The 27,437-nt window shown below is 43.3% G+C and overlaps 1 protein-coding gene across 2 annotated transcripts in view; it reads left to right on the top strand.

Moving 5' to 3' along the window:
• Positions 1–290: 290 nt before the first annotated feature.
• Positions 291–27,437, top strand: part of meis1b (Meis homeobox 1 b) — a 70,247-nt gene continuing 43,100 nt past the window's right edge. Inside the window, exons 1-7 of one of the 2 annotated variants that reach the window (XM_007247352.4) lie at positions 291–1,205; positions 3,098–3,318; positions 4,394–4,535; positions 4,735–4,785; positions 5,216–5,266; positions 6,012–6,158; positions 13,776–13,887. In XM_007247352.4, coding sequence (XP_007247414.2) covers positions 1,194–1,205; positions 3,098–3,318; positions 4,394–4,535; positions 4,735–4,785; positions 5,216–5,266; positions 6,012–6,158; positions 13,776–13,887 — 736 coding nt within the window. In that variant the 5' untranslated portion in view covers positions 291–1,193. The remainder of the gene's footprint in view (positions 1,206–3,097; positions 3,319–4,393; positions 4,536–4,734; positions 4,786–5,215; positions 5,267–6,011; positions 6,159–13,775; positions 13,888–27,437) is intronic. The other variant, XM_007247353.4, reaches the window with a different exon arrangement.

Genomic DNA, 27,437 nt, shown 5'->3' with positions numbered 1-27,437 from the left:
TGAAGTTGTTTTTAAAGGTTATTAAATAACTCAGTTTGGTTATGTTTACCACCCATGAGTTACACACATTAGACACAGTGAGTCTTGTGGTGCGTCCTCTGTTAAATAAACCTGAATAAACACGAGCTTTTATATAAATAGCTAACACTCTTGTGTGATGGGTCTTCCGCTGTTGAATGGTTGAAGGCTGAAGCTTGTGGACGGTGGTCTCGCTCCCCCTGTCTCTGAGGGGGACTTGCTGCGGCCCGCTGCGTTGTGTAAGACGCGACCTGTTATGGCCACCACTGCTTCCGGGTTTCAGCAGTCCGCTCCAGCTTCAGCGCCTTCAACACACACACACACACGCACGCACGCACGCGCGCGCACACCCACCCACCCACACACACATACACGGAGACACATCTACACGCGCGCGCACGCATACACACACACACTCTCTCTCGCTCACTTGCATACGGACGCACGCACGCGCGCATCGCAGGCGCGCATTGATCGTGGCTCCTTTAAGAAAGAAAAAAAAAACTCAGGCAGAATTATCAGCCCACCTCCCGCTCGAGCTCATTTAGAACCTTTTTTTCTTCTCTGCTTTTTTTGCATAAAGAAGAAAAGAGAGACAGAGGGAGAGAAAAAAACAACTCGCGAGAGAGAGAGAGAGAGGTGCGGTAAGCGCGTACGTCGTGCTGCTCTTGAGCATTTGAGCGGTTCTCGCGCGGCGGCGTCTGTGTGAGAGAGTGTGTGTGCGAACCGGCGGAGCCGCAACGGAGGATCATCATCATTCATTCAGCACTTTGACAAGCTTCGCCTTTTTGACTGACAACCGGAGTGACGATCCAGAGAGACAGAGAGAACCAGAGAAAGAGAGAGAGAAGACAAGCCATGGGACTCGCTTGCTGTGTTTGACGCTGCGTTTCCACGTCGCACCGGTTTGGGAGCGGAGCGTCGCTCGGTGCTCAGGAGCTATTCGCCGAAGTTGAGCGGCAAGGACCGGCCTCATCGCGCCAGACGAGCGCTGTGGATTTTCCCCCTTTTTACCTCTCCTCCTCCTTCTCCTCCTTCTTTTCTCCGTCTTGTTTCTCGAGCGAGCATAGCCTCCAGTTTGGAATTGGCGTGTGTCGTCTCCTGGTCCACGCTGGCCTCTTATCTTAGGGAATATACCTCGCCTTGATCGAGTGTGGTGAGGAGCGCGGAGGGCGATGGCGCAGAGGGTACGTACACTCCAAACTTTCTCCAAACTCGCCGAGCACGAGAACAAGCGCGGTCAGGCTGCAGTCTCTAATCTAACGTGGCCGGTGACAGTCGAGCTCGGACAGCAACTTCGCTCTTGTTTACTTTTTCTTTTATTTATTTAATTATTTTATTAATTTAGGACACGTTTTCCAGCTTTACGTCAGTGTTTCCCCATAGCAATTAAAATACATAAAAAAACAACTTTACCAGTAAAATCAGTAATTTCAGCGCTGAGTAGTAGGTAACTTGTGTGTGTGAGTGTGTGTTAGACTGACAGAGTTTGTTACTGTGTATCTCCTCACCAGCCAGAACGTTTCTTTAGGACGTTTAGGGAGTGCTTCAAAAAGTAATGCTTTAAATTAAGTAAATTTCCGTTCAGTACACACTCAAACAGACACACACCCCTAATGACAACCGAGATAAGCCACAGACACCCCATTAGAGTCTAATGTTTTGACTATTTGAATATTTTAATATTAATGCGCTCTTAACATTACACCGAGGCCGCGAAATAACTTTACGTGCAAACTTCATTACGCTACTTTTCCTCCGCATTTGGAAATCAAATCGTCTACTATCAGCACAGCAGAACTAAATTTGCAGCGTGCTGTCTGTCTGTCTACACCTCCACAGGTCGGTCCAGGCTGGGGATGTGTTCAGTCCCAGTCCCAGTCGGCCCACTTTCCCTGCTGCTGCTGCTGCCTGTCACTCTCAGCCAGAACTATCAATAATTAACCATAGACTCGCTCATAAAGTCACTAAACGCAACAGGCCACGTTTTCACCAAATTAATGTCGGTTAGGTAGTTTTAAATATCTAGTTTTATTTTTTAAACACCCATAACTGACACACACTACACGTTTTACAAAGTTTCTACTGATCAAATTGCAAAATGTGTTGTATTTATTAGGTTCACACTGTAGAACTAAATTAGCCGATTTAGCATCTGCGTAGCAGTAAATGTGTCTAATTTGCGTTTGTTTAAATAGAAACACACAGCTGTTTTTTGATCAGCCGTGTAGGCCAGTCAGTAAACGCTCATGTAGCTCGTTTTTCTTTTTTAAGGACTAAACTGAACTTCAGTGTAGAAATAGCTGCAGAAATACATAAATGTGAATATATATTTAAAAAATATTTAGCCTTTTCACGTCAGTTCTCAATCACAGTTTATTTTAAAATACGCTGTTAGTAAATTGTGTACTACATTATAACACCCGTGAAAAAATATATTTATAATTTGTAAAAAATATGTACTGTAGTATATGTAAAGAAATTGTACTGTAGTTGCACTGTTTACACTTACGTTTTGCTGGGGAAATCTTATTTTAAAAGGTAACGATTATTAGAATTAAAAATCTTTCAAATTACGTTTTTATACGTTTTTAAAAAATTAACCATAGGTATTCAGAGTGACCCTTACATATATATGCTTAAAATTATATGTACATTGATATCTATATGTTTATATATTTATTTAAACTAATGTATTAGTGTCTCCTTCGTGTTTTAATTTTTAAAGTGTTTTAAAACAAATTAAAATATTTTTTAAATAAGTTTTTTTAATCCTTTCTGGTGTCTTTTAGTGTTTTGTATGGTTATACAGGTTGACTGATGTGTTTTGATGTTTCACTGGTAGATGTTATACTGGTATATGTTAAGCCTTTATGGTGTTTCTTGTTGTTTTAACCGCTTATACTGGTACGATTAAGGCCTCACTGGTGTTTATATTTTTAACCGGTTATACTGGTGTGTTTAATACTTACTAGTATGTTTTATGTTATAAAACAGTTGTGTTTATTTTCTGATATGTTATAGATTTTTGTTAAAGCTGAGTCTAAACTGTGCGTATAATTTGTTTTGCTGTGCGCAGTACGAAGACCTGCCCCACTACGGCATGGACGGGGTAGGGATCCCCACCACCATGTACGGGGACCCCCACGGCGCGCGCTCCATGCAGGCAGTGCATCTAAACCACGGCGCTCAGCTGCACGCGCACCAGTACGCGCACGCGGCTCACCCCAACGCCATGGCGCCGGGCATGGGTAGCTCCGTAAACGACGCGCTCAAGAGGGACAAGGACGCCATTTACGGGTACGAAAACACACATACGGCCTAAACACACACACACACGGCCGACAGACACGTTACTCCAGTAGTTCTTAGGTTCTTATCCAGTCCGCCGTTATTTTGTGTCCCGCTGTTGAAGGAGTTCGCTAATAGTTCCTGACATAAACTAGAAATTGTCATTTTGACCAACATTGTGTTTTATTAATTTTTAATTGAGGACATTCGCCTTTTCCAACCGTCTTCTCCTCTAAACTTGTTGCTTGTTTGCTCTTTTTCTGCTGTGTGAGTTTAACCCGTGGCTATTTTGTTTTGTGGTTTGTTTTACTCAGTAAGTTCACTTCAACTAAAGCTTGTTTTTTTAGCTTGTTTGTGTTTTGTACACGTCAGTAAATATTCCAGAATTTTATTGTAAGTTATTTATCATATTAGTATTTTTTAATATAGAGTTAGTATAATTTAATAACTTATGTGCCAAACTCACTTAAACGCATGCAATTAATTTATTCTTGTTTAATTGGTTTTATACGTAACAAAAAGTAGCAGCAGTAACAAAGCACTTACAAAAATGTTATTATACATTTATAATATGCGCAATGCTGATCCATGCTATTATGTCTGTTTGAGTTACGCGGACTACATCAGTATTAGTTTGTCAATCCCAATATTAATTACATAATCGTATTTAAAAACAAAAAAAAATATATATATATATATTACAATGCATTACTTAAGATCGCGGTAATTATGTTTACTGTGTTCTGTGGACTGTTTAACAGTTGTTTGACTTTGTACACTGTGATATTTTTATTTTATTCTCAATTAAGCTTTGGTCTGTGTAACTACAAAAGCAAGGTTGGCTTAAACTGTGCAGTGTATTAAAACTTATAGCCTCAGCTGAGGCGCTGCCTGTGTGTGTGTGTGTGTGTGTGTGTGTACGGGTAGGGAGTATGTAAGGTTAAAGATGTTTAGTTAAGTTGTTGTTGAAGTTGTTGTACTGTTAATTCAGACAGAGTGAATTCAGATTGGGTGGAACTGTGATTTGTTGACTTTGCTGTTTTCTCACTGGTGAAACTGTGATTTTGATCTGTTTGTGTTTCAGGCACCCGTTGTTTCCACTGCTAGCACTGATTTTTGAGAAATGTGAATTAGCGACGTGCACCCCCAGAGAGCCCGGGGTGGCGGGAGGAGACGTGTGCTCCTCAGAGTCCTTCAATGAAGACATAGCAGTGTTTGCAAAACAGGTCAGACACCAGAAGAAAAGCGAATCACCTGCGCTGTTGGCTAATTATGCGATTTCTCGCTTTATTAGCGATTGTACAGCCCGTATTTCAAATGCGCGCTTTCCCTGCTTTAACAATAACAATAATAACAAAGTGTTCACTGATTTGTTTTGGGCATGCCTTACTTTACTGTAACTTATATATATTTATTCCACTTTAGATCAGAGCAGAAAAGCCATTATTTTCATCAAATCCCGAGTTGGATAATTTGGTAAGTGCAATTACGTTTTTTTAGTTTTAATCTGAGCCCGCTCTGAAGTAAACGCATTTAATTCTGGTCTGGTGATGTCTGATTAGATTGGATTTTTAGATTTAGATATAATAGTAAAACTTCATTTTGTAAAATACAAAACTTTTTTTTTTAAATTTCTTTGAATAGAGTTTCAGAGTTCTAACTGCTGTTTAGGGTTTAATCGACTTTTTAAACCCATTTTATAATTATTATTTAAATTGTATTCATTTGCGTTAATTTTACTTAAATTATATACGGCTACAGTCTGTTTCATTTATCATAAACTCCACTTTGTAGAAACAACTTTGTGTTCGTTATTATTTTGTTATATATTATTTTCTGTTGTAAATAATTTACAAGATTTTATCATGTGCTCAAAAAAACTTAATGTGTATTATTTGTTTTTTAGATGATTCAAGCCATTCAAGTTTTACGTTTTCATCTTTTGGAGCTGGAGAAGGTAACATCAACTTACACTTTTTTGCGTTCATATATATTATTTACATTTTCTTCTGCTCACTTTGCAATTAGTGTCAAAGTCTATTGTGTTGGTTGGTTATTTGGTTTTCCTCCGAGCAAGTTTAATTACGACGCTTGCTGCTAAAAGTGGACCCTCAGTCCCCCTCTTTGTAAGATTGTCATTAGGAGTCAAACAGAAAAAACACATAATTGTTCTGGTTTTGGACAGCGGTCAGGAGAGCAGACCTTTTAGCTCTAGGAGTCTTATCACAATGATTGACCAACCGACAGCACCGTATGCCGTTCGTATATCCATCACATGCCGGAGGACTCTTAGTTTGTCCTGCTCCATTAAGAAGGCCTATGCTTAGAGTCTGACTTTACATCGGAAATACTACGCCAGATATGACAAAAGTACCTAAATGAATGAACTGTATTGCGGAGGTAAAGGAGTATATAGCTGCCTGGGTCGTAGGCCGTGCCCGAGAGAGTGTGTGTTGTGTGCGTGCATATTTAGGACGCAGCGCGGGACACTTCCCGTCACTCTCAATTGTGGGCGATATCTCTATTTTGCTAAAGAATAAAGTTACCCCTCCTTTGTTTTTGATTGCCACGTCAATATACGCCCTCTTTACAGACTTTTACACTCATATGCCCCTCACATACACACACACACACTATTTGCGACCCTTCTTATTTATTTATTTATTTTCATTTTTCTTTATTTTGTCTTAATTGACAACCAGGTGCACGAGCTATGCGACAACTTCTGCCACCGCTACATCAGCTGTTTGAAGGGCAAGATGCCCATTGACCTGGTCATCGACGAGAGAGAAGGTGGCTCCAAGTCGGACAGTGAGGAGATCAGCAGATCCTCAGGACCGCTTGATCAGGTAAGCTCCTCCTTTAGCTCCTTCACGTGCTCCTCCATCTCCTCCTCCTCCTCCTGATCGCTCGCGCTTATTTCCATACGATTAAAGGCCCCGAGCTTCCACGGGAATGGAAATGTTTTTTTGGAATAATGTAGCCATTAGCGCTTCATTAAGGGGCTGATCCCGGATCCGACCCGGGGAGATTAAGCCTGCGAGAGCGCTGCCATAAACTTGACCTGCTTCTTGTCCATTTTAATTTAGTCCTCTCCCATCGCGCGCGCTCCTTTTTCCTCCTCCTTTTGCTCTGTCTCTCTGTCTTTCTTTCTTTTTTTTTTTTGTTCACACTGCTTATCTATTATCGCATAACCTAGTGGAGGGTGGTGTTCATCCGTGCATGTGTGTGTGTGTGTGTGTGTGTGTGTGTGTATATGAGTGTGTGTGCGCGCGCTCGGAAATCTCCAGAGAGCGTTAAGGCGATTCAGTACAACCAGTGCGCCGAGGTGTCTTGGATTTGCCGCCGCCTTTCACGCTTCATTAGCCGACTTGTCGCCGTTTTTTGGCGTAGGCATGAGCCCACGGCTGCTGTTTGAGAAGCCTTGATGTATTGAGAGACTTTCTGTTTTAATAAATACCCCAGAAATGTGGTTGAAGTCGCATGGCGTTCGGGCTGTGCGCTGGTATCCAAACGCGTAATTGCGCACAGTTTTTTAAGTTGTTTTATTAATGTTCTCTAAAGCTGTGCGCTAGTGATTAGGATTTATCTCTCATTTGCGCACATAAGAATCATGAACCACTAGGCGAGGTGTCCGGTTTAGGAATAAATCTGGCTCAGGATAGAGGGACACTAGATAAGGACAGGTAAATGTCTATAAGCAGACGTCCCCGACATAAAACGTAATGAAGCGATTAGGCCGAATCATTCAAATTCGCTGAACTTCCATATGGCCGAGTGCGCGGAAAAAAGCCCTGACCAGTCGTAGCTCCTCAGACGAGCCCACTCGCTCCCCGGCTTCTTTATGTGAGAGAAAGCCCTGTTGAACCGTGCCATTCATTAGCGCGCGGAGAGAGGGGATGAAACGACCTCTGGCTGCAGCTCCATCCCAGCTCTATTAGTGATTATGTTAATGAGCACGTTCGCACACATAATACTTGGTGTAATTCAAAGGGAGAATTAAATAAGATAATGCCAATTGTGCTTTTGACTGTTTCTTTTGAGCATAATTCTGTAGGGGGGGGGGGGGGGGGGTGTATGTGGAGAGTGGCGGGTGGGGGGGGGGGGTTGTCAAGAGTCTTGAGCTGATAAATGTTTGAGAGATGATGAATTTCAGTGATAGAAATAGCTGAGGCCTATATGAAGCCCCATGGGGATCTAGGTATATAACTTGATAAGAGCAATTTACACTGTGCTTGGGGGCACAGATTCAGATCTTTAATTGACTTTAGGATGAAGACATGGCCTATATTTCCCTTAATGATAGTCTGAAGCTAAATATTAAGGCTAGTGTTGTGTTTACACTTTTTTAATGAAATATCAAATTCCCCTAAGTTAAAGGATTAAATTTTCCACCTACTTATAGCCTAATGCCAGTTATTGACATTTGTGTTTTATATATATATATATATATATTATTATCATCTTAATTTTGTACCACAGGTAATTAAGTGGTGTAAAACTCAAAAGCACTTTTGGTTGACAACTAGTTGGCACTGCACAAGTCTGAACACCAGCAATCTCTTTTTAAAATCTATATGTTTTTGTGCAACTTCATTTGTTAGATGGCAACATTCTTAACAAATTTGCATTGTGTGCATTATCTCGCTCCATATGTATTTTTAATATATGCCCTGGGGCATAAAGTTGAATTGGACTGGAAAAAATGTTCTTTGTGCAAATTCTCCACAAATGTTAACAAGAGGGAGAAGGGTGGCTCATTTATTCATAAACCAATTTATTCCTGCGAGAAGACTCCAGCAGAAAGGAGAAGGAGGAAAAAAAATGTTTCGGGAATATACATAGAATTTATTAAACTCTTTGGTCCGGCTCTCGCCTGGCTTTTTTTGGTTTCTGTGCACCCAAGCATTGTATCAATAATGTCTTCAGCTCCGGCTCGCCATTGTTTTGCACGCCCTGTGAGGAGTGAAAGACTGGAGAAAGACAAAGGGTGCCTCCTGAAAAAAAAGAAAGAGAGAATGAGGGAGGGAGAGAGAGAGAGTTAAAGAGCGGATCCGAGCTCAGGGGTGAAGAAGTCAGATCCTCTCTGCTTGTGAATGCCGCTGAGCCAGTTTTGGAATTTACGTTTTGCACTTCAGACCTTGCTGATAAAGGCATGGGAGGCATAGGCCCCCTCAGGTGTTGTGTGAGTGGAGGGACTGATTAGCACTAAACCTAAACCTTTTATTTTCTTCCCTTTGCGTTGTTAACTTGTTTTTGCTCATTTCTGATGCGGCTCTTATTTCTCGGGTAAACTAGACACAGATGATATGACTGATTAGATGACACTGATAATATGAATCCTGGAAAAAATTCTGTAACTGCTTGTGTTCTTTAATTGGGGATGTTTCTGTTGATTCTAATATACTGATTTTGAATATATATATATATAGTATAGTATAGTAGGCGTTGTGCTGGTGGCTGTTGGTAATGTGTTTACATTGTAGGCCATTTGCTCTGGGGTGATGCTTACCCTGGAAAGTTAAGTAAAGAGTGTGAAGACATTTGCATGGGTTGCAGCGTTTGCACAGTTGCCTTTAATTGCAGAGAGTTGTAGGAGCGGCTCCACCATTTGCTAATGAACACAAAGCTTTAAAAACAGACTCTACAGTGCGGCGGTAGTTGCTTACTTACGACCCCGACAGCTGATCCACACACACTTAGATAATTCCTGCCGTCCTAAAGTGGGTTAGAAATAATTAAAGCACTTTTTCCCAGGTTGTGCTGTGTTTTTCGTGGTGGCGTCTATTTCAAAAGGCTCCTCATTTGCACATAATTGTCCACCGTATGACTTTTATGTTGAAACCATGCTGTATTAAAGGGTATGACTCTTTTAGATCTGTTAATAATGTTTTCATTGCCTTGCTTTTTTGTGGTCTGCTCTTTTGGTATAATGTTGTGATAATGGTTGTGGTGTTGTACGTATCGTTGTACAGGATTTAATAAAAATGGTGACAGAAGTGAATTCATGCATTAGTATTTATTTTTTTGCTTGGTTTGTTTGTATTTTGATGCTCTTCTCTGTGTAGCCGTGCTCCTTTTATAGACTGCAGTGCAAGGCCTGAGCCATTACAGTGATTGTGAATAATCATAGGCTTTGTGACAGAAATTAGAGGTTGTGATCCCTCTCTCTTTCTGTGGACAAATGTGGGCCGCTGTCGAGGATTCAACAAGTGATACAAAGAGATAGCCATTTGACTGTGTGTGTGTGTGTGTAAGACAGAGAGAGAGAGAGAGAATGTGTATTTTCTTAAGAAAGTAACATGGGAATTCAAAATAGTGGCTGAAGCTGGTTGTATTTTTATTTATATTTTTTAAGCAAAAAAAAAAGTTTTTGGCCTAGTTTAAGATTTTTCACTGTAAAAAAAAACTATTGTAGATGGTTCTCAATAGATACAAAATGTACAGCATTCAAAACTGTTTTATTTGAACAAAAGCCATATTTAGTACTATATAGAGTTTATTTTTTAACAGAAGCTCTATTTAGTACTATATACATTTTTACATATACATATATAGTCTTACATACATATATATATATATATATATATATATATATATATATATATATATATATATATATATGTGTGTGTATGTCTGTGTGTGTGTACAGTCTTTACAGACTTTGCTTTCTTTTCTGTCTGTTCTCAACTTTTCCGTGTTTTCGAGAAAATGAAGCTCTGAAATTCCTGAAGCAATGCCTGCTTGTGTAGGGATGTGAAAGCTATTGTAATTAAGCAAGACGTGTGATTATCCTCTGGTGCCATTAAGAGTGACTCTACTTGTTCTAAAACTAGATATTACCCACAGGCCATGCAGAGATATTTTTCTCTCTCCAGAGACCGAAACCAACCAGATTTCTTCAGCAATTATCAAGTTTTCCCCCCGTTTGCCCCCCCCTCCTCTCTGTCTCCCCTTCTTTCTCCCTTTTTGCATTGTGAGTTTTGGGGAAGGAGTAGGTGTACGGGGGAGGGGATTGTTCTAGCCTACTCTCTCTCTCTATTTCTCTCTTTCTCTCTCTCTCTCTCTTTTCAGTGGCTGTGCATACCATTATCAAAATCCCTTTATTTCCAAAGGTCCTCTAATATTTCAGCACCCAGTCTGGGGCTCTCGCAGCCACATGCTCTGCTGTCAGCTCGCAGGACCCCACTCTAATCAACATGCGGAAGTAAACAAATAAACAAATAAGCAAGCAAGCGTCTAGCACAGATTCGCTTTCTTGGTCGCCGTCCATTCAGCTCATGTGTGAATCCCAAGTAGCAGCAGCAGCAGCAGCAACGACTCAAAGGGGAGCCAGTGTTAGTCAGTTTGCTCAAGCACCCTTGCAAATCTCTATTGGTGCTTAATTTTGGAAAGGGAAAGAAACCAACCAGTGCCTGTTGTGCTGTTGGAGTCTTTTTTTTTTTTTTTTTTTTTTTAGAGCTGGTTAGAAGAAGAAGAAAAAAAAAGTAAGCAGTGTGCTCTGAGGCATATCTGTCAAGAATGCATGAAAACCTGAACATGTACATGCATGCATATATTTTTTCCTGTCTTTCTAAACCTCCAAACGTCACATGTAAATATATAAGCATTTTCTTTATTATTATGATAAATGAATTGGGAGCCTGAGAGTTATTTGCATGAGTGGTGGTATAATTGCGGGGTGCACTGTGAGAAAAGGCAGCCCTGGCGTCTAAGTCCCAACACAATGAAAATGCAATGAATTGGAATGCCTCACCGATCATAGCGGAATCAGAATTTCCAGCAAGGAAAATCTTTTCATGGCGAATTAAGTGGCGGAGGAAGAAAATGGTAATGAAAAAAAAAAAGGGGAGGCAGGCACAGATGACAAGCGCTGCTCCCTGGGCTACGCGCTGCAGATTTAAGAACTTTAGCTAAAGCTACGCAGAATAGAATGTGGAAAATTGAATTTACTAAACAATTAAGCATTGAATTAATCTACATCCTGCACAGGAGAGGGAAGGACTGAGCGAGAGAGAGAGAGAGAGAGAGAGAGAGAGAGAGAGAGAAGGGGAGAGAGAATAAATGTGGAGGAGGGGGAGGGGAAGGAAGGGAAAGAGACAGAATAAATCCTAGCCAGCTCATTAGAAGGACAGTGAATATATCAAACGTGTTGTTTCTGTGCAGAGATAGTGTGTTCTCTCCAGCACTATCACATATATACACACACACACACACACACACACACACACATACACACACACATCTTAGAGATGTTTTCCTGGGCCTACACACAGCACCCTTTACCTACAGCTCCTGCTGTGTTTGTTCTGGGTGGCCTGCTGGAGCACTCCCCTACGTCTTGCTTCTCTGTGATCCGGGCGTTTTCTATTAATTAGCCGTTAGATCAGTGGTGGCCAGGAGTGGCCGGCCAGTTAAAAATAGACTGGAGTGTACCCTGGAGATGTCACTCACCCTCGGCTAAGCCCCTCCCCCTGTTCCCAGGGGCCCCTGCGGAAAACCTCCCGCAAGCCCCACTGCTCTTTTGTTCAATTACAGTTAATGCAATAGTTTGCCATTTTCTCCTTCTAATTATATTTTCAAGTGGGATTTGTTGCGAATAAAAAAGAAAAACACATCCTTTTACATGGTGAAGCGCTGAGGTTTCAGAGCCTGGCGTTCTCCATCCCCAGGGTGCTGTACCATTCGTTTCCACAAAGCTCTGAATAAACAAGTTTCCTCCATTTTTTTTTACCCCCCTCTCCCCACTTTCCTCCTCTCTCCCTCTCTCTTTTTCTCTCTCTCTCAATTCTCTTTCTTTTTTGAAAAGCTGGAGTTGTAGAAGCTGGCAATTTCTGCTTTAACAGTTTGCTCTCTGAGCATATGTTCTAAATTACCTATTACAGCATACTTTTGGTATGCTGCAGAATACACCATTTTTTCTTTTGACTGTGTGTGTTTTTTTTATGCTGCATTTCTGTGCTAATACAGTGTAAGCGACTGGCACAAGAATCAGGCTTTACTGGAGATCGAGGAGAAATATTTATATTGCACGTTTTGGGAGTTTGTTTTAGCGCGCTATTGGATTTGTTATCTTAATCTAATTACATTTCTCACATGTGTTTTTTTTTCTGTATTTATAATATGAAAGAACACACAAACTAGCAGCATTAGCATTGTGGAATCTGTTGACTTCATTATTATATTCAGTTTATGTTTCAATACAGGAATAAATCTTAGAATAAAGTTTTTCTTCAGTGAAACGTTTTTGGAAATGCTAGAATTCGTATTTTAAAAAAACAACATAGTTCCTTTCCTCACTGGTCTTGTCAGCTTACGTGTTTGCACAGAATGTATTAGCAACATCAGCTGCTCAGAGGAAGATGTCCTCTATGTGCTCCATACTTGTTTTCCTCCAGCACCGGTGTTACTTTTAGCCGAGGCGGCCTGTGATAAGAGGCAACATCTGTTGTGTGTTGTATGGGCCGAGGAAGCCCTGCATGGGGCTGAGGGCTCGCAGGCCCCCGGCTCTCCATTGTCCGGGCCTCTTGCTCTTTATCCTGGTGTCTCCTCCATTTGCCACATCGCATCCGCCCAACAGCTGACACTCCTCACCCATTATACACCTAAGCGGAATTGTCAATAAGATTTCTTCATCTTTTTTTTCTTCCTTTCCTGCGCTATCCTGTCTTACAAGGAGAGTGGGGGTTCTTATTTAATTTCGTTTTGATTCACAAGGCCACAACACACACACACACACACACACACGTGCGCACACACACACTCTTGCACACTGACTGAGATATAAGAGGCTGAGGAAAAAGCGGCTGCCCAGCTATTTTCTTGCTCACTGCTGCACTGCTGTTACACACTGTGTTTGGATTAGAGGTGGTGCAGGCTTTAGCCTAGAAAAGGCCACTGACTCGGACAACTAGCTGCACTTATCTGCACTTAGCGCTGTGCTATCCATTTGGGACTATGGATCTCATGTCTTTGGTAATGCAGGATCATTTTTGCCCTATTTATCTCCATTTATCTCTTATTTGGCTCTTGGCTCATAACAACAACCAGATTAATAACGTGTAAAAATGCTTAGTGTTCAGTTAAGTGTAAAGTTATATTATAAAAATATAGGTTTAGTCCTTTACTAAGAAAAAGTGTTATTGGAAAACCTGGTAAAATCTCATCTGTACGGATGATGATGTGGAAGTGTGAGAGTTGTAGGGAGTGGTGGTGTTTTTTTTTTTTACGCAGGGCATGGGAAGAGTCTCTACTGCTCTACTGAAGAAAAAAAAACAGATAAATGAGGAACATCTGATAGCGCTGGCTGTCTTTGTGATGTGGGAGTGCAGCAAGCTCTTATCTATGTGCTGAGTCTCAATAGACTGATGCCTAACTGTACTCTCTCTCTCTCTCTCTCTCTCTCTCTCTCTCCCTCCCTCACTCCCTCTTTCTCTCTCTCTCTCTTTCATCCTTTCTCTGTGTAGACCTCGTGGAACAGAGACCACGATGACACAGCATCCACGCGCTCCGGGGGCACGCCAGGACCTTCTAGTGGCGGACACACATCACATAGTGGGGACAACAGCAGTGAACAAGGTAAGGCTAAAAAAGACCTGATTACATGTAATCTTTTAATCATTTTAAATATCATTTTAAAGAGAACACACATCTACACACGTTAATGTTAAAGTAGTGTTTATTTGCTGCATTTAAAATTCACACATTTGTAGAGAAATTAAACGTAAATGTGCCGTGTACAAAAAGTTGAGGCACATTTCCTATGTTTTAATTTGATAAAATTCAGTAAATAAATGCAGAGAAATGTAGAAATGCAAAAGTGCACAAATGCCATATTTATTAAATATGGCAACATTTCCTTTCCTAATATTTAACACCCCCAGCCTTTCCCTCTTTAACGCACCCGCACACCCACTTCATTTCAGAAGGTCTTGTTAATTAGCTGATTTGTTGGATCAGGTGTGTTGAAGCAGGGAAAATGCCAAAACTGCAGGACAGGGGCAGTCTAAGACAGGGGTTGGCAACATTACTGCTGTATAGCCCATTCCTCTTCTGTCCCCTACTGGCACTGGAACAGAACCTGAGCTTTTGATGGCGGCTGAGGAGAGAGTGAGAGCCGAAGCAGATGTTGTGGAGGAAAGCAGGGTTTTTTATTTTGCAGGGGGCTTTGCTTGAGTCCATCAGCTGGTTGTGATAAGTCTGCATGCGCTAATGAGGCTTCTTCCAGGCCCCGAGTCACAGGCCGACTGGACATGGCATCCGACAGAGCCGCTGGCGATGACAGTCTGAACGAAGAGCTCCTCAATCACGCGCTTTTATTTACCCCCGGTTTTTATTCCAGCCGGAGCTTTTGGAATGTTCCTGTGCAGGCAGCGCCAATATGAAAAGTACTTATATAGACACTCGGAAGCCCTCAGACTCCTCGTCCTGCGACGCATCCGGCTTCAGCTTGCTTTAGTGTGAATGTGTATCTGTAGCTGTAGTCTGATTTAGTAGTCTTTTTTTTTAGGATAGTAAAACTGTTAAACCGCAATTAGCAATGGAACGTGTGAACTTTATTGGCTAATAATGACTGCCTCGCACAAGTTCCCTTCAACTCGTTAAAGCTTAAAAGTGTGTGTATATGGGACTACTCTTTCATAACTCTTTAATTAGTTATCTGATTATAAATAGCAACTGAAAAATTAACCTAAAAAAAAAGAATACATGAATGAACTAGTAGGGCGGTTAGTTAGTAAGCTCCCCACTTTTCTCTGTCTGGCTGAGAAGAGAATGAGAGATGAGCTGAGAGAAGGGCTGGTTTCAACCAAACTGTAGGCAAAAAGCAACTTCATTTATTATTGAAGCTTGTGTGAGGGCAGCAGTCCGAAGGCCTGGGCAGCCGGCAGGCAGAGCAGGACGGGAAGCAGAAAGGGCCGTGTTACGTTCCAGATGACTGAGCGGCGATTTCTATACCAGCCCTGGCCCAGGCTTTTCTTCTTCTTCTTCTCCTCCTCCTCTTCTCTCTTTTTTTTTTTTTGTTCCCCTCCCCTTGCTGGAGAAGGAGGGCGATAAGAGGAGAGCTGCGGTCAGATGGCCGATGACTAATGGTCCGGGCGGCACGCCGCGCTCTGATTGGATCGCTTAATGAGCACATTTTGTGCAGGCTCGGAGCTCCCGCTCGCCGCTGACCTTTGCTCTTTATTGACCAAACTGACACTTCATTTTTCACATACTTCCAATTATAGCCGGGCCTTTAATGTCGTCCCCCTTCCAGCGACTCTCGCCAATCCTTCAACCTGGACCACTTTAGTGGCTGTGTTTGTTTTGTTATTTTTCTAGTGGATGAAAACACTTCATAGTGGCCAGAGTGTGATGTAAAGCTTGGTTGTTGGGGCGCGCATTAGTGGGGGGGGGCACTGCATATGTGTCGGTTATAGCTGTTGTGTGTGGGGGGCATTATGCTAATGTGGGTTAATTACTGATTGTGGAAAGTAGCAGTATTAACCGTATTAGCATGTTCTGTAAGGAGTCACTTCATAATCCCAATAAGCGCATTATTATCCTTTTGGCTGAGACTCTCATGCCCATTTTGCCTTGTCCCAAATGGCCTCTCTTTCCCTCCCACTGTCGTCTGCCTGTCTTTCTCTCTCTCCTTCCTTTTTTCTCCCTCATAGATTGTTTCCTCGCTGACCTTTTCCATCTCTCCCTGCTCTCCCGCTTCCTTTCACTGCACACATGTCAGTGAGTTCCTCTTCTCTATATTTCCGCGTTCGCCTAATAAACATCTCCATGTCTGTCGTCTCTGGCGGATCGGGGCTGAAGAAGTGCTCTTTCACATATCCAGGCTTTTAAAAGTCCTTCAGCTTCAGCTGTTTAGTCGTTTCCCATTCAAGAGATGGTGTTCCCTTAAATCACCAATTAAAGGCCTGTCCAAGGACCCCATGTCAAAGTTGAGATCTGCAGAAGAGCCTTAATTATCAACCATTTACTTATAATTGCACACACAAATGTATTTTGACTCAGAGATTCCCATTCCCTACAACATTCCCCATCACTGGCAATAATTCCATATGATTGTGTTTGTAGCACCCCATGTTTCTGATGAAGCGCCAATGAAGTCCATATGGAGCCGCAAGAGATGGATTATCTGCATACGCAGTTCATTTCTCGACGTATGCGACATGCCTCTGCTAGCATTCCCTGCTCTTTAAAGGAGTCCAGCCGAGTAACCAACCAGCCTTTCCTTAATTAGAGTCTGTCCATTAGTGCAGACGGCTCTCCATTGCACATACATGCCCGCCATTGTTTGACTGCTGCTCTCTCAGGGGACTTGTTGTGGCATTGTATCTGAGATCCCACTTATTTTAGCGAGCATTCGAGAGACTTGGAGGGTAAAAGAAAACAAATCATTATTACAGACCTCCTATTTCCCAACCAGAAAGGAACCGGGAAGGTTCTTGGCAGGGCCAGCGCCCGCCCAGATTAAAACGAACACCCTTGGGCCACAGAGAGGAGAGGAGAGGTGAGGAGAGGAGGGATAAGAATTTTAACCCTACCAGGAAGGACCTGGGCTCGTAGAGAGGACACACACACATATGCACACACTCAGACAGAGCACGCTGAGTGTTTTGAAAGGCTTAGTGTTTCCTCCGCCTCTTCAGAGAGCACATGGCTGAGGCGATGACCACAGGAGTCTGATACGTATCAGCAATTACCAGGACCCATTTGCCGAAGTTCCCCCCTTCCACTAAGCGTGCCAAGTCAAATAGTTCCTGCGAGGCTCTTGTTATTGTCTGCATAAATTTACATGCAGAGATTCGGACTGAAACTATGGGGAAAGAGAAAGAGAGTGAGAGAGAGAGCAGTCAATGTGTAGCACTCTACCAAACTAACTAACTAACTTCATAAAAGTCAGCTGCAGTGATTCAGACACAAAGCAAAACTGATCGATGTACTGTAACTTCCTCGGAGCTTATGCAATAGATTCAGACTTCGCATTAAGCATAAACTTCATACCCAAAACTGTGTTATTAAAGTGTTATTATACCGAAATATTTGACACTGTATTTTTAATATAGAGCCCCATAGAGCCACATGCATCTGATCATTATTTTGTCAGATTGATCCCAGCACGCATGTACAGTTGTCAACAGCTCTCATCGACTAGCTTGCCAGTTTGCCACAAGCCTCTGTCAAGGTCAGCTCGAGTGAGAGTCCTCATTGGCCCTGAGCCGCCTCCCCTGTTCAGCGATTGGCTGGTTTGGGGAGTCATCTGGTGAATGTGGTCTTGTGTGCCATGCCAGTCGGCAGCAGAGCTCTATAAGTCCCGCCCTCTAAGCCCTCACTGCACGTGCTCGTCAAAGTCACTCGTTAATTGAAACGATTGTCCAGCAGACCGGAAGAGTCCAGCCTCTCTCGTTTTCTCTCTATCTTTTTCTATCTCTTTTTCTTTCTTTTTCTGAGAATGAAGATGGACATGTCTAGGTTACTTCCCATGAACTGGGTTTCAGCTTTCAGCTTCTGTGATCATTGACTGTACAATGTTTTTGGATGATGTTTTGTTGGAGTTTTTTGCTCCAACAGTTTTCAACTATAATTTGGTGAAAAAAAAGGAACAGGTTCTACTTGGTTCAAATCTAGTGGACCAGTCAAACTAACAAGCTACCAAAGCACTGTTCAAGCCTTAGTATGTCTACATGAACATACTCTACACTGTACATTCTACACGCAAAGCCTTAAAGCGAATCATGTTGGTATTGGCTATCGCAAATATGCTGGTTTATGCATTTTTCGTACTTCAACCTGTATGACCTGATGGGCAGTAGAACAGCATTATCCTCCCTGTTGAAGCCTGAATATTGTCAGTATTGTCCCTGCCTTCCTGCCTGCCAGCCATGCTTACTGCTGTGCATGCAGATGTGGGTTATGCCGGGACCAGAAGCAGGATGAGCTCCCTGCGCTTCATGAGCTGGCCGCGCCGTGGCGGCGAGGTAATCTAGTTAAATCAGTGGCCTAATGGCTGATAAAAGGTGTGTGGTTTTTGATAGGGCCGGGATCTGAGGCAAGCACCAGGCAATCCGAGTAGCTCCTGCTGTTTTCCACTCACTTGCGCATATCAAACACTCTCTCTCTCTCTCTCTCACACACACACTATCCCAGCGCAGAAAAGAAAAGCTGTGAGAGACCAAAAAGAGAGCAAGAAAGAACGAGAAAAAGGAAAGGAAAGCACTGGAGCACTGAATCAATGATGGATAAGCTCAGGGAAGTTTTAATTTCAGGGGAGTTTTAACTCACAACATTCTCACAGCACGTCATGATCACTGCACCCTCCACCTCCTGGATCCTAGTTCCAGATATCCTAATGACTTTACAACTGATGACTTTTACAACAGAGTCCTAAAACCTGGCTCTGATAACTCACTGATAGATAAAGATTATAACAATGATATCAGATGATTCCAGGCTCTGCCAGTGATACAGGTGTTTGACTTGCATGGTTTTCATGGTGACAGTTTTGACGCAGAACTCTCCAACACACGCATTTGGTTACCTGGAGGGTATACGCTGCGCCCAATCTCGACCTCCCACTAACTTGTTAAACCATCAGCACACTTTACAACCCCAGCAAAATCTCGGTAGCAATGCATCAACTGACAAGCGATGCCGATGGCTTTATGGCCCTTGTTGCTGATAAGGCCGGGAGAAGGCCCGGCGCTCTCAGGCAGAAAAAAGGGGAAACGCGGAGGGTTCCCACAGTGCGGGACAGTTTGACTTTGGGATTAGGCCTAAGGCTCTCAGCTGTGTGGGAATAAAAAGGGAAAAAGTGACAGAACACAAGCAAACAACTCCCCCTCCTTCTTCTTCTTCTTTTACTCCCTATATATCAAACCTCTCTCCTGCTTCCACAATCCACAGTCCCTCTCTTTAACTGGCTTTTATAGGGCTGCTTGAGCACCTTGTCTCAGAGAAGATAATGATCATAAAGCTGCAATGATACACTGTCAGTGTGCTGTTTGCTTTGGGATTTAGCTGGTGCTGGAAAACTAACTGCACCCTCCCCCCCCTTTTGCCCCCAGACCAGCCATGTGAACCATGGAAAGTCACAGGCCACAGAGCTAGCATATGCAGCTTCCTTCTTTTTCTCTCTTCTTTCTTTCTTTCTTCTTCTTCTTCTTCTTCTTCTTCTTCTTTTGCAGCAGGTTTTTTATTGATTCCATATTTTGTAGGGATCCTTTACTCTCTCTCTCTGCTAAAGCTTGAAGAAGGTTCCGGTTGGTCTGCTGTGAGCGAAGTTCTGCTCCATAGAAGACAGAACTCATTTGCCATGCGATGTTCAGCTGGAGAAGGGGAAGCAAACGTTATATTTAGCCCACATGCTATAATTGTGGTGTGTTAATGATGTAGACACTTTGTATCTCCCTCAGTGTTTACAGGAAGTGCTCTTCCAAAACTCTTAACCGAGCGCTTCTTCTTTAGCCAAGACCAAATTTCTGGTGTTTGCAAAATGCTGCCTCCACAGACGCCCACTTTGCTCATCTGGTGGCCCTTAGGCTTCAGTCACAAAGCTCTAAAGAGGCATTCCTGTAAACAAAACAAGCGATACACAAATGCCATCAAATTATTTTCAGCAAATTGTAGTTGATCCCTGGGACTTTTTGAATGACTAGAAGCAGAACCTACATTTTCAACCCCCTTCAAAAAACAGTGTCTGATGATGCTATAAATTTGGGAACAGAATGTACACTGTATTTTTGTAAGCATTAAGATTTGGGGCACTGGGTCTGGTCTGTGTGTAGGTGCTGTGTAGGTATGTATGTGTGTTTCAGTGCAGTCTGGAGGTGGGATTTGTTCCATCTAGCCGGGAAAGCCCTTTGTCATTCCCCTCAGCTCCCCTGCACCTCGCAGCCGATCTCAGAGCTTGGCTTTGTAGGAACTTGACAGAAATCAGCGTGGCTCATTGCTGACGTGTCACAGCGCATTAGGTCTGGCTGCAGGAAGACCTGAGTGAACATTACTCAGCATGGCCCATGAGGACAGTCGGGCATGACAGACCTCCATCAGATACATGTTACCCAGCTCTCTGCTGGATAGCACAGGGATGGATGGATGTGCTGCTGCTCGTTCCACTAGCCTTGACGGCGAGAAACGCGAAAGAAGACAGTCGTCCAAAAGAGGAACCCGAAGTGACAGTTAACAAACAAGCTTTAAACACTTTGTCAGGCATTCATTAGTCAGGCGTTCTTGTTTGGCAGCCTGGCACGTGGTTTATTTAGGTCTTTGATAACAGATTAGCAAGGTCCTCTTGTGCCAAAGAGAGATGGCTCTCAGCTAAGCCTCTTCTTTTAAAAAACATTTGCCTCCTCGACCTATATGAGAGGTCCTGGCCCACTGTGAGGCAGGATGAGCACCCGAGAGGTTGTTTCCAAATAAAACAAGATTAAAATGTATTAGTCTTTCAGCAGCCGTTGCAGGGAAAAACATTAACCCAGCAGGATAATCCTACAATGATCAGTGCATGGATGTTCTCTCTCTCTCTCTCTCTCTCTCTCTCTCTCTTTCTCTCTCTCTCTCTCTCTCTGAGGAGGAGGAGGAGGCCAGCAGGCTTTTTTTATTAGCAGTATCACAGTGGTTGGAGTCCAGCTTAAAGCCACAAACAGTATTGTGCTAATTTTAACCTCCAAAGAGGATGAGGATGAATGGCCTGCTGCTAGTTTGCCATATGCCGCCCTGCCGATAATGCTGTGTGCAGAATATTTTCCTGCAGATAGCAGCGTGCGTGAGGTCTGGGCCTGTTTGAAAGACATGTGAGCGTTTAATGAATGATACGAGGAGGATGGAGTCTGATAAACGACCAAATTGTTCTCTTTTATACAACGTGGTGCTCACCCATTTTTTTGGTTTCATTTGAAGCTGCCCTCCTTTTCTTTTTTCCTTCACATGAGTTTGTCATCTTTGAGTCATCTTGAAAGCTTGATTTTTGTTAGAGAACAGATATTATAGTTTAACCCTTTGTGTAGCTTACTTACAACATGTAACATGATACAACGTATCAGAACATGTAGACAATTAAATCAGTTCTGATCAACTTCAGTTTGTTTAATTAATATACATTTAGCCATTTATGTATACATTACACAACACATACGAGACTAGTAATGAGATGAAATAACTACATAATAATGAGATTTCAAACAAGTGAAGTATCATTTAGTCATGATTTGATACAAACTCAGTGGATCCACAGTGAAAACATGTAAGAGTGCATTAAGAACGTATGCTGCATTTTGCCTGGTTTTTCAGCAAGACAATGCAAAACCAGTAGAAAACGCGTAAAAAAGTATGAAAGGTAAAATAAAGTTGACCAACCAAAATGAATGAAATGAAATTAAATATGCAGTTTATACCTTTGTTCTTTCTTTTTGGATACTGTATCAACTTTTTTTTCTGATTTAGGGTTGTGTTTGTCTGCTGCTGTGCGACTTAAATTGAGGTAATGTAGTTATGACAGCAATAAAATGAAACGCGGACCCTTATACAGGCCATTAGGATTTATTTGAGCTTTACGGTTGGTGGGAAAGTAGTTTAGTTAAAGGCGTGAAAACAATCAAAACAAATGACAAAGATTGTCAGGTTGGTATGGAGGCCTCGCAAAATGCTAATTTCTAAACAAATGTCACCTCTCCTTTGACTTATATATTTGTTATATGTGTACAGTATATATGTGACCAGGATCTGCTCTGAAGCTGTTAGGGGGTTATTTACGATAAGTGTTGGTAGGGGCTCTGGGCGATGGACAGTGGCCTGTGCAGATGGAGAGCTCGAGGAGGTGGAGGTAGAGGGGGGGGGGGGTTTGCGGAGGGGAGGGGGACTGTGCGGACTGTGTTAACAACTGGGCAAAAGCTTGACCCGGGACTGACCCTTCCTAAACAGCTCCCCTCCTAGAGCTCCAGGCCGGTCTTTTGACATGGATACCTGTTGAAGGGATTTAGGGGGAAGAGATAAAGGCCTCTTCAAGCCTTTTTTTATTTTTTTTTACTGAAGATTTAGGCAGTGAAAGAAAGATAACAAACAAACAAAAGTGTGTGTGGTGGTGGGGTGGGGGCAAGTATGGTAGAGGGGGTGTGTTTACTTTAATGTGTGCTGAAGAGAGAGACAGAGAGAGAGAGCGAGAGAGAGAGAGTCAGGGCTTTTAGCTGGCTCTGTTTACGAAACACACACTCTGAGTGGTAACCCGATCACTGGCCAGAGCTTGAAGCCTGAATGAGTCAAAGAAAGGCAGGAATGGGAGAGATTCCCAGGTTGATAACCTAAGAAATGTAAAGGTTGTGACCAGTGGAGGCATAGGGGGTCCCTGGAGCTTTCTGTGCTCTTTGTGCCAAGTGTGTTTCTGTGTGTGTGTGTGGTTCTCGCGGGTGGAGGTGTGTATTGTAATGGTATCACTTGCAGCCAGCCGGACCATGCCCAGCCGTGGTCAGGAAGCAGGCACTCGGACTGCCTCTGCTTCCTCCTCTTCCAACCCAGAGCTTATCTCCTCAGCTCACCCCTACAATTCCTAACACATCCCTCCTCTGCTCCACTTCCTGTGGCCTCAGCGAGTGCACGGCAATACAGCGAGGTGGTGGGAGGGATGCCTTCATTAAAGTTAATGTGGCATGCATAGAGCCCGTGAATATGCTCTTTGAATGAAAAGCAGCCTATCAAAGCAGAGGAAAACTCACTGATGTCATGTTTTATCTTGCAAAAAGCATCCTAATAGAGCCATCTATGTTTTTTTCTTCTTCTTCTTCACCCCCCCCAGACCCCCCCCCCCCTTTTCTTCACTCCCAGCCTTCACTCCCCCCCTCTTCATAAACAGGGGCTGATTAGATGTAATTCTGCCTTACAGTGGGCCCTCCATGTTAACTCCATTGAACAATTTCAAGGGGAGCCAAGTGGGCTATTATTAGCAGCGAAACGTTCCTGTATTATCAACTGTGCTCCAGCCTAGTGGAGAGCGATACTCTGCAAAAGGGGAAAATCCCTGCCTATTAGAGCACTTATCTTGGCCAGTGTCATTTAGATAGCCACCATGTGGAAAATTATCTGCCAGAAGCCAATAATAAAGGCTGCTTCACCCGACCACAGGGCCCCCGGTTCCGTTTCGTGCTTTGCCAAAGAACGGCAAAAAATAATGATGGAACGGTGCGGAGAAAGCCTTTGTTTCCAAGCCACGTTTTTTTTTTCCGGGCTGGTTCTGATGTTTCTGAAGGAGAGGAGCTGAACTGAAATCCAAATGATTAATTGCAAACATTTTGTTCATCATACATTTAGATGTGTTGACCTGTTTCCCCCTAAATATTATTTTCCACAATCTGAGGAAGACTTCCTTCGCCTTATTGGACCATGTGGGTAGTTGTCAAGATGCATCGCTCTGGAAAATGTGGTGTTTCAGAACACGCTTTCAGCAGATTAGTTTGATTTGGGCCAGATTGTTGCAGTATTGTTGTTGCGCTAGGAGGCAGAAAAGGCTCTTGTCAGTTCTGTGTTGTGTTTTTTTTTCTTTGCTTTTTTTTTTCTTCTTTTTTTAAACACTCTGCTCTTGGCCGTCCGGTCTGGATTGATATCGAACAAAGCTGGCCTGGAGAAGGTGTCAAAAGCTGTCTAAGACAGAGGGAGTGAAAAGAGTTTGTATGAGGAGTGTGTGTGTGTTAGATTGTATGTGTTAGATTGTGTGTGTTTTAGAGTGTGTATGTGTGTGTGTGTGTGTGTGTGTGTGCATGCTCACGTCTCAGTGGAATCCAAGGACTCTTAAAGCGTTCCCGTTTGAACCTCTGCGGCCTGCCTTTTCTCCCGCCTTATATCTTCAGATTAAAAAAAAAAAACATTACAAAGGAGAAAAAAATCAATAGTTACACAGTAAAAGTGCTCGACATGAAAGGGTAAACTCACCGCCCCGTGCAGCCATTCGACTGTTCACCCCCCCCACCCCCTCACCAACACCCCCGACACGGGGACCAGAAGAGGAAAGAAAAGGGAGGTGGAGCAGGAGTGAGAGAGTGAAAGAGTGAGAGAGAGAGGTACAGAGAGAGAAAGAGAGAGAGAAAGAAAGAGGTGGGGGCTGGCAGAGTTAATGCTGTGTTTGTGCCCCTGGGCCTCAGCGCGTTTTCCAACGTGTCGGGGGCGCTGCGCTGGAAGTGACCCTTACACAGACACGGACGAGAGAGAGCCGTAACATTTGCAATGACATTTTTGCCATCACCTATGGGTATGTCAGGCGCCTGATCTCAGAGACCTGGGAATATGCATGAAGGGCTAGGCCCAGTGTGTAATGAGAGATGGAACAACGCTAAATGTGGGATACATTAAACACACATTACAGTTCAGGTACCTGTAAAGAGGTAGCAGCTGCGGAGACTATGGAAGGAATGATTCGAGTTGGACACACTGGACAATTCTCTAAATGGCCATTTATTAACTCAATATAGACTTATAGGTTATAATTCTGGTAAATATTATTTGATTAATTAATAGAATAAGCAAACATTACTAGAGAACAGACTTTTTACATTAAAACGCTTCAAAAGCTGTGCATCAAATTGTATAGTTTCACTGACCAACTGAGAACAGCTAGTTAGCCTAGCCGCTAACTTCTAATGGAAAAACTGCAAAGAACTAAAAAAGAAACCATGCTGAGGTGGTCTTGACAGATTTAGCCAAAAAATCTGGTGACCAGTGACAGAAAAGCTGTTGACCAGCATTTATTTACTGGCTGGGCACTGCTGAAAAATGGATGCCGGGGCCCTGGGAGTGCAGTAGCCTCTTTGAAACTCTGAGCGTCTCTTGTTGGAAATTCTGCCGCAGGAATTCCTGCATGTTCTGAATATTTTGAGGTGGGAGGTGCTTGTGACCCATGCAAAAGGACCCCCCTACCATGCCCCATTCTGACCATGTGAATGGCCTGAATACAATAAACGCCGCTTTATCTTTTCTTAACCCCTCTCTCTCTCTCTCTCTCTCTCTCTCTCTGTCATTCCCTCCTTTTCCCTCTTCCCCTCCCTCCCTTGCCCTTATTTGCTCTCTCTTTCTGTGGCCCCGTTTGTGGAGTTTGTGAATGTGTGTGCTGAAAGCAGGCAGATAGCGGGCCCTAAAGGCGGGGAATCCAGAGTGTGGTCATATGAGCATGAGGGGAAGTGTGTGTATACATATATTATGGACCTACTACTGTACAGTGCTATAATCATAGGCAGTATACACTGTGTAGCTGGTTATCAAAGCCACAGCATCAGAGAACACACCACACCTCACCAATGCAAGCAGTGCAGCAAACCTTTTAGTTAGTTAGCCACCTTTAGTACATTGCATCATTCCATGCAAAAGCAAGTAGAAGTCTCCAGAACAATTTATCAGTCCGTCTAACCCTAAAACAGAGGCCAGTCTGAGTGAAAGCAAGTCCAGAACAGTCCATTTACATTCTCAAGACTAGCTTTGAGAAATTTCCATGCTAGGAGTGGAGCATAAGGCAGAAGCACAGGTTGTCCCATGCCTGTGCACAGTCAGAGGCCAGAGGTGAGCCAGAAATCATCCATGAACTAAATGTGGTGTAAAGAAAGAAAGAAAGACAGAAAAAAAAACCTCCACATCCGTCTCCATAGCTTGGCCCAATCCAGCAGAGCACGGCCTATAAAATTTTGTCAAAACACTTCTTAAAATGATTTGAAGGGCCAACAGCTGCGCTGTGTGCTATGACAGATTGACTTATAACTCTTGGCTTAGATACTAATGTTGGTAGCTTGAAAAAACCCTATTTTTCAATGAAAAAGCTCCTTTGTGAGAAAAAATTGATGCGTGCATGTTTTTCTTCATCATGATTGAGTGGACATCTCGTCTGACATGAATACGCTTGAAGGGTGAGAAGTGTCACGTCGCTAATTTTTTAAATCAGCAGAAAAATGACTGACACCTCTAGGTTGTGAGCAAGCCAGCAAAGGAACAGGTAGTGCCAATTAATGCAGCCTTTTTGAATAATCAGATCACAACAGATTACCCTAGATTTGTTTGATAATGTCAGGAAACGCCCTGAGTCAGAGAGCGAGAGGAAGAGAGAGAGAGAAAGAGAACAGAGGCAGTGAAATAAGTTAAGAGAGAGAGAGAAAGAGAGAGAGAGCATGAAGAAGAAAAAGTGGGATTGAGAATAGGGGAGGTGGGGGTGTGTACCATTCAGTAGAGTTGGCTGACAAAGGCGTGTTGTGGGGGAAGTGTTAACCTGATTTGTGTGGCAGGCTAGCAGGCAGGGTGAGCGACGTCAGCTGTGTGTGTGTGTATGTGTGTATATATGAGTGTGTGAGAGGGGATCATAAAAAATTCTCTCCTTGGTTAGCCGCAGGGCATCCTCCTCAGCCTCTGGCCTGCTCCAGTCATTGGCCTGCACCCTAATTGCCACATAGACTCCACCACACATGGGCAGATGAGATGACATTTTTCCCCTCACTGTCACTGGGCGAGTCTTCGCTCAGCCCCCCCCCACCTCCCAATGCTAGTTGCTAAGACGCTGTCATAACCCATTAGCAGTTGGCCAAAGTTAGCCCGTGGCATTTCCTCATAGCATCAGCGAAAAGCGAATAAATCTGCCACTGGAGCCTGCTGCCGGTCTAATGAGGCTGTGAGCTTGTTTATGGACCGGCATCATTTTTATGATTATTTCCACCTTTTCGGACTCGCCGCCCATCCGTGTGCCTTTCCGCCGGTCAGGGAGGAGGATGTGGACGCCTCGACAGCAGCGGCCGCTGTCATTTTGCGAGAAAACGTGGCCTACAGCCGCCATATGCCTGGCTCACTCCTTGATGTTCCAGAAAAAAAGCAGGGAGAAATTAGCCCCAGACCTAGCCGAGGTGAATCGGCATCAAATTGCAGCAAAAATGGAAATGCCAATAAAATTGACGGCTCTAGCTTTTCGCTGCTCCCCCCCACCTCGCCTCTGCCTCCGAGGCACCGGCCCTCAGAGGTCGGGCTTAAGTAAAAATATTGGGGGAAAGAGGTTAAACAATTCATAATACAGAGGGAAAAAAAGAGCAGGAGGAGGAGGATAAGGAGGAGGAGGAGGGAGGCTCAAGTGAGCATGAGCGAACGCAACAGAGTTACCTCAGAGATCACATAGTGTCTGTTTCCCT

The sequence above is a fragment of the Astyanax mexicanus genome, chromosome 7 (genome assembly GCF_023375975.1).
Source record: "Astyanax mexicanus isolate ESR-SI-001 chromosome 7, AstMex3_surface, whole genome shotgun sequence".
Lineage (NCBI taxonomy): Eukaryota > Metazoa > Chordata > Actinopteri > Characiformes > Acestrorhamphidae > Astyanax > Astyanax mexicanus.
This window is presented reverse-complemented; position numbering and strand designations above follow the sequence as displayed.